This window comes from Silene latifolia, chromosome 11 (assembly GCF_048544455.1).
Source record: "Silene latifolia isolate original U9 population chromosome 11, ASM4854445v1, whole genome shotgun sequence".
Classification (NCBI taxonomy): Eukaryota; Viridiplantae; Streptophyta; class Magnoliopsida; order Caryophyllales; family Caryophyllaceae; genus Silene; species Silene latifolia.
The window spans coordinates 95,179,897-95,187,379 of record NC_133536.1 but is presented as its reverse complement, the minus strand read 5'-3'; the positions used below and the strand labels follow the sequence as shown (position 1 = coordinate 95,187,379).

Here is a 7,483-nt window from a genome sequence, read left to right as displayed (position 1 = left end):
TGGAGGGTAATAGTGGGGATAATCTAGCTGAATTGTTGGAGGCATTGGACGTGATGGGTGAAGCTTTGCAACCAATACAGTCACGTTGTTCACCACCAAAACCAGAATGCCAAATCGTACCACTTGGTGAACCTTCAACATCTTGTATTCAAGCTGATGAACAACCTGATCATCTTTTATCTCCCTCTCATAATATCACATCGATGATTTCCCTCCCGTCAGTGATGATGCCTCCCCCGTCAATGATGAACAACCTGACCATTCTGAGCCCACAGTGGTAGCGGATGATCATCATAATCAAAAACGGTGGGTTGAGTACAATAGGAGGACAACAAGTGAAAGAGTTATGCAAACAAGTTCCAGTGCTATTGATGATGTCCCTTCCGTCAATGAGCCCACTCACGCCACTGTGACTGTTCTAGCTACTCCTTCAACATCTTGTATTCAAGCTGATGAACAACCTGATCATCTTTTATCTCCCTCTCATAATACTGCTACTGATGATTTCCCTCCCGTCAGTGATGATGCCTCCCCCGTCAATGATGAACAACCTGACCATTCTGAGCCCACAGTGGTAGCGGATGATAATCATAATAAAAAACGGTGGGTTGAGTACAATAGGAGGACAACAAGTGAAAGAGATATGCAAACAAGTTCCAGTGCTATTGATGATGTCCCTTCCGTCAATGAGCCCACTCACACCACTGTGAGTGTTCTAGCTACTCCTTCTACTCCTCCTCCTCCTCCTGTGGTAGGGAACAGTGATCCTCCTTCTTCACCATCTGCCAGTAAGGAGTTGAGGACGTGCAATGAAGAGAACCTATCCAGAGAAATAGTACAAAATGATGCACTAGAATAGCCTCGATACACTGATAATGAATTGCTGAATTTTGTTCGAAAGAAATCAAAGAAAGCTAAACAGTAATGTCCTATTTTTGCTTTGATTTTTTGATTTTTTTTTATTGTAATAAATATATCTACTAATTGAATTTTATCAATAATGAAGTGATGTTATGGTGTCCACTCCGTGGATGAATGTCACAAGAGAGGCTTTGCATAGCCTTGGACCGACAGGCCTTATTATGGATGAGGTAAGTAACCCCTGAGTATTATTTTCCTTTTCCTCTCCATGTTTTCATTTTGTTCACGTCACTCGATGTGTATGTGATCCTAACAAATTTAATTTTGTAGGTCATTGATATATTTGGAATTAAGTGCACATTCAATAGAAGAAATTTATTCTACTTGCCAACAACAATATTTGTCAGTCTCAAATTCTTTATATGTTGTTATTCAAGTATTTTGCGTTCTTAGAGTTGGTTTGTTTCTAAAATTGCCTTCTTGTGACTTGTAGAGTCTTCATCGAGAAAACAACCCCGAAATTTGGGCTGCGCACATAAAGGACAGTTACACTCCAAGTGCTGGTAGCCATATCGACAAGGTCAGATATTTGTGAATCCTGGACCTTATTTGTGAATCATGGAGCTTATTTTTTGAACTTGTATTGTGAATCTTGAAGCTTATTTTGTGAATCCTGGACCTTATTTTGTGAATCCTGGAACTTGTTTTGTGAATCCTGGACCTTATTTTTGTGAATCTTGGAGATTATTTTTTGAACTTGTATTGTGAATCCTGGAGCTTATTTTGTGAATCCTGGACCTTACTTTGTGAATCCTGGAACTTGTTTTGTGAATCCTGGACCTTATTTTTGTGAATCTTGGAGATTATTTTTTGAACTTGTATTGTGAATCTTGGAGCTTATTTTGTGAATCCTAGACCTTATTTCGTGAATCCTGGAACTTGTTTTGTGAATCCTGGACCTTATTTCGTGAATCCTGGACCTTGTTTTGTGAACTTGTTTTGTGAATCCTGGACCTTATTTCGTGAATCCTGGACCTTATTTTGTGAATCTTGGAGATTATTTTGTGAACTTATTTGTGAATGCTGGACCTTGTTTTGTGAACTTAATTCGTGAATCCTGGACCTTGTTTTGTGAATCCTGGACCTTATTATGTGAACTCCTTGACCTTGTTTTGTGAATTCTGGACATTTATTATCTCAGGTTTTTATCCCTTTGCATAGTAACACGGAGTCGATGCATTGGTGGGCTTGTGTCTGTGATATAAAGCAGGCAAAAAATTTCATCCTTGACTCATGCATGGCTGTTAATGTGGATCCTGACAACAAGCATGCCAAAGAGATTGTATGATTTTTTTTTCCAAAATATTCTTATTGCCTTTTCTTTTAAAAGTATACTCCAAAATATATTTTGATCTTGTTGTTGCCTTTTCTTTTTTAGGTACATCATGTTTCAGCTATTTTGGGAGGGTCATATAATTCTTTGGAGTTCATGCACATGAACGAATTTGTCAATGTCAAAGTCCCTCAACAAAAAACAAGGTACGTAAGCATGTATCTTTTTCCTTTTGTTAACAGATCAATAGTTATTATTTTGAGCTTGTTGATTTTAAACCATTTACTGTTTTTTTTGTCTAGTTATGATTGTGGAGTTTTTCTGTTGAAGTGGTTGAGTGCCTTGGACGATGATAGTTTATGGACCAAAAGTGAATATTATGAGGTAAGTTCATTAGTATACGAAAATAAAGGTTTATCTTCTGAATCTCAGACATTGTTCAGTGAATCTTCAGAGCTTTTTTTTTGTGAAACTTGGTCATTATAAGTGGTTTAAAATCAACAAGGTCTGAGATTCGTTGGACAAGCTTTGAGATTTACAAAACAAGGTTTGATATTCACCAAATAAAGATAGGTTCGTTGTCTTTATACTTCATTAATATATGTCACTCTTGGCAGAAATTGGCACAATATCGAAAATCGATCATCTTTGAACTACTTAGATGGGATAAAAATACTATAAAGGTACACTTCATTGTCTTAAAAATGATGTGAAGTTCATTTCTTCATAACTTTGGCGAATATTTCGTAAATAAGTCGATTGTACTTGTTTTTTGTTGTATAGGTGTTTAATTAAAGAAGACAATTGTCCGTGAAGTCATAATATGAAAAAGTGGGTCGAGGCTCCTGTAAAGATCGTTGCCTTCATCAACTCTTGTAAAGATATTTGATAGTTGTAGCTAATTTGAGCTAATTTGTGACTTATGTGATTTATGTAGCTAATTTGAGCTAATTTATAAAGATATTTCAACTCTTGTAAAGATATTTGAAGTTGTAAATATTGTTGCCTTCATCAACTCTTGTAAAGATATTTGAGTTGTAAAGTAGATGATTTTAAACGACGACCAAGTTTGACATTGTCAATGAGTTGAGCAAAAGGTCTGACATTCACAAGATAAGGTCTGAGATTCATAAAGTTGAGCAAATTAGATCATTTTAAACCACGACCAAGTTTCACAAAACAAGCCGTTAGATTCACTGAACAAGGTCTGAGATTCACAAGATAAGGTCTAAGATTCACAAAGTTAAGTGCAAATTAGATGATTTTAAACACAACCAAGTTTCACAGAACAAGCCCTAAGATTCACTGAACAAGCTCTGAGATTCACATGATAAGGGCTGCGTTTTCAAGCAACACTAAAATGGAAAGACAAGAGTAGAATTATACATAGTTAATTCTCAGGAGGATGCTCTGCAAACTCATTTGGACAATTTCTTTTATCGTGGTGTGACATGCGTTTACATTTAGCACACAACCTTTTTGGTTTTTTTGCCTTCATAATTGCCTTATTTTTGCCGCTTACCATCCTTTTACCACTTCCTTTGTTTCTAGAGACTTTAGGTGGTAAGATCTTGATTTCTTTTGGAGCCTTGCAGTTGAGAAGGGCCTCCAATTCTTGTTCTTTGGTCAAAGGCTTTGGGTTTGGCTCCAACTTCTCTCGGAATTCTTTTATTAACTTGGCAAACTCTCTCATATCTGACTCTTCTTCTTTTCTTTTGAGCATACCAACAGTTGCGTAAATCTCAGACCACACCCAAGACATTCAAAACTTACTATTACCAGTAAGATCATTGTTTTCCATTAGATTTCCATTCAAATCATAAACCGGGTTTCTGAGTGCATTCTTACTCCACCAACGCAAAATGTATTTCTCAGGAATTTCCTTAAACTTTCCCGAGCAAATCCAAATGATGTGGTTGCATAAGATACCTTTCCTTTCAAACAATTTACATGCACAACGGACATCCATTGTTCTCCTATTGTACTCAACTGCATATCTAATTCGCTTGTTCGCGTTCTCAACAACTGAAACTTCAAAGTTAGTTACTGGATCTGGTGGGGTGTATCCACAAACACTACACGCATTTACCGAAAATTTTACCTCCTCTTGGAAATTAAAGAACACTTCATGTGTATAGACCTTCACTGTATGGGCCTCCCAGTTTGACCCGAATAGGGTTTCAGGCATTGAGTTGTGGCTCTGTGCTTCAAGAAGCTTTAGATTGTGCCTTTGTTGGTCCATGGCACTCTCAAATCTCATCCAAAATTCTACAAGAGTCCCATATTTATTTTCAAATCTCTTGAAGAAGCTATTCGAACTCTCTGATCTTTGTGTGGTTTTTAAAATGTTGCCCATCGGCACATTCCTGAAATAAGCGGGTATCCACTGATCTCGTTCCGCAAACTTGTCAGTCAACCATTTATTCTCTTCTAACGAAAACTCGCTAATGACCTTAGCCTAATTCTCTTCAAATTCCTCAGGCTCCAAGTATTCACTCCAGACAACATTGTTCAGACGACTTAAGAAATCAGTCTCTTTGCAAATTGTGCTTGCAACCTTGTCTGTTACTTTCTTCATAATGTGCCACATGCAAAAGCGATGTCTTGCTTTTTTGAACACGGCTGCAAGTCAAAAAATCCACATTATCTATTGTCAGAGATCTTTGGTCACAAATCAAGCTCTAAGATTCACTAAACAAGGTCTCAGATTCACGTGATAATAGAAATAACAATATAGGCAATTTCAACAACTTATGACCAAGTTTAAGAATATTAGCTTTGTGTGTCACATAACAAGCCCAAAGATTCACTGAACAAGGTCTGAGATTCACAAGATAAGGTCTGAGATTCACAAAATTAAGACCAAAATAAATGATTTTAAACCACGACCAAGTTTCACAGAACAAGCGCTAAGATTCACTGAACAAGGTCTGAGATTCACAAGATAAGGTCTGAGATTCACAAATTAAGAGCAAAATAGATGATTTTAAACCAGGACCAAGTTTCACAGAACAAGAGCTAAGATTCACTGAACAAGGTCTGAGATTTACAAGATAAGGTCTGAGATTCACAAATTAAGAGACTGATAGATGATTTTAAACCATGACCAAGTTTCATAGAACAAGCCCTAAGATTCACTGAACAAGGTCTGAGATTCACAAGATAAGGTTTGAGATTCACAAAACAAGGTCTCAGATTCACAAGATAAGACAAATAACAAAATAGGCAATTTCAACAACTTATGACCAAGTTTAAGAATCAAGATATAACTTTAACAGAACACGCTCTATGATTCACAAAATAAACTTCAAGATTCACGAATAATGTTCCTAGATTCACCAAATAAATAACCAGTTTCACAAAAGTAAGATATTCCAAACACACCTGGAACTGCATTTATTATTCCGGCATCTTGGTCACTGATGATGTAATTGGGTTCTTTGCCACCCATTGCTTTCAGGAACTGCTGAAATGCCCAAATAAATGATTCATCATCTTCATGATCTAAAAGCACGCATCCAAATGTTATTGACTTTTTGTGATTGTCTATGCCAGTGAAAGGTGCAAATTTCATGTTATATTTGTTCGTTCTATAGGTTGGATCGAATGAAATAGCATCACCAAACAATGCGTAACATCTGATGGAATCCGCATTTGTCCAAAAAATTCTTGTCAAAGCACTGTCAGCATCTGTTTCATATGAAAATACCAACCCTTTTGTTTCTCGGAGGGTTTCTAAACGAGAGATGAACATATGTCCATCCTTGCCGTTAAGTAGACACTTTACTTCCCTTTGGAAATTCTTGAACTGCGTAAGGGTAGCTCCAACATTTTCGAAACCCTCTGCTTGTTCCTTGCATAATTTGTATGTTAAACTAGCCCCGACATTCAATCTCGAATTTTGGATAATCAATTGCTTATGATATTCGTTCAGTTGATTTATATTAAGAGCAAGTTTCTCAAATTCCCTATTTTTGACAGGTGTCACTGGGTGATTGTGACCCTCACGGAATTGTTCAATCTTGTACATATTTTCATGGAACATGAATTTTATCATTGCTTCACAACCTCACCTTTTAATTTTAGTTATTCTTGTACCACTTTGCTTATTGGAGCTCTCAGCTTCACCTGCACCTGCAACTCCAACCTTTTTCGTACTTGTTTTAGCAGTTTTTGTTTTTCTATTTGCACTTATTGCACCAGCTTTCGTTTTGTCACCAGTTTCAACAGTTGTTTTTGCATCAGCTTTGGGAGGACGATTTTTCCTGTTATTAAAACCTTGACGATGACAAACCATGCATTTTGTTCGAATAATTCCATCTTTAAACCTCTTAGTTGAAGACTTCCTTGCTTCAAACCCACAAGCAATAGCATAAATTTTATAGAACAACATCGCTGACTCTAAGTCCACAAATGTTTTGCCGAGCACGGGTGTAAACTTCTCTTCAATCCTACTTATCCATTGCTCAGTCCCACCCGGTGTGTAAGTTACCAAAGTAGTAGGTGTGAAAATAGTTGGCATTGTAGGGGTTGTTAAGACAGCAGTAGAACCCTCACCATCCTGACGAGGAACCTCACCACAACCAACACGAGGCGTCACACTACACTGTGAGTTGTTGTTGACATTTGAATCAATACCTAAGAAGATAAAAGGTTCATAAAGTCACATCTCACATTCACAAAACAAGGTTTAAGATTCACTAAATAAGGTCTGTGATTCACAAATAAAGTCTGAGGATATTATCTGAGCAAGGAAAAGATCAGAATAGGTCATTCCTCTAAAGGGTTCACAAAAAGAGCTCTAGGATTCACAAATACAAGGACTGAGATTCACAAAATAACCTCCTAGTTTCACAAACTAGAGTCTCTGATTCACATTAAGAAATAAATAAATTGCATCAGTAACGTTTAACAACAAAGATTCACAAAATAAGGCCCAAGATTCACTAAATAAAGGCTGAGATTCATCAAATAAAGTCCGAGATTCACTAAATAAAGTATCAGATTATTAGTTCAAATAATTAAAATATTTTTGGTGGAGATTATGAATTCTCTAAATTGGCAGATTGTTTAATGAGCCAAGGTTATGAAATAGAGTCTTTGGTGCCTGTTATGTGCAGGCAGACTTGTCATTTCATGGGATTAGTACTAATTCAATTTGGCACAAATGACACTAGCTGCAAACAGGCTTTTAAGTTGCAGGAGAAGTTCGAGCAATTTGGGCGTACTAGATCTGAATGGCTGGCTACCTATTCCCGAGTTCAGGGGCCCTTTCTATGGGTAGCATCA

General features: G+C 37.0%; 1 protein-coding gene across 1 annotated transcript; it reads left to right on the top strand.

Annotated features, from left to right (window-relative positions):
* Nucleotides 1–1,013: 1,013 nt before the first annotated feature.
* Nucleotides 1,014–2,989, top strand: LOC141613689 (ubiquitin-like-specific protease ESD4). Its single transcript, XM_074432432.1, has 8 exons — nucleotides 1,014–1,091; nucleotides 1,192–1,263; nucleotides 1,355–1,441; nucleotides 2,063–2,203; nucleotides 2,300–2,400; nucleotides 2,497–2,578; nucleotides 2,812–2,877; nucleotides 2,978–2,989. Exons 1-8 carry the CDS (start codon nucleotides 1,014–1,016, stop codon nucleotides 2,987–2,989), a joined length of 639 nt encoding a protein of 212 aa, XP_074288533.1.
* Nucleotides 2,990–7,483: the final 4,494 nt, after the last annotated feature.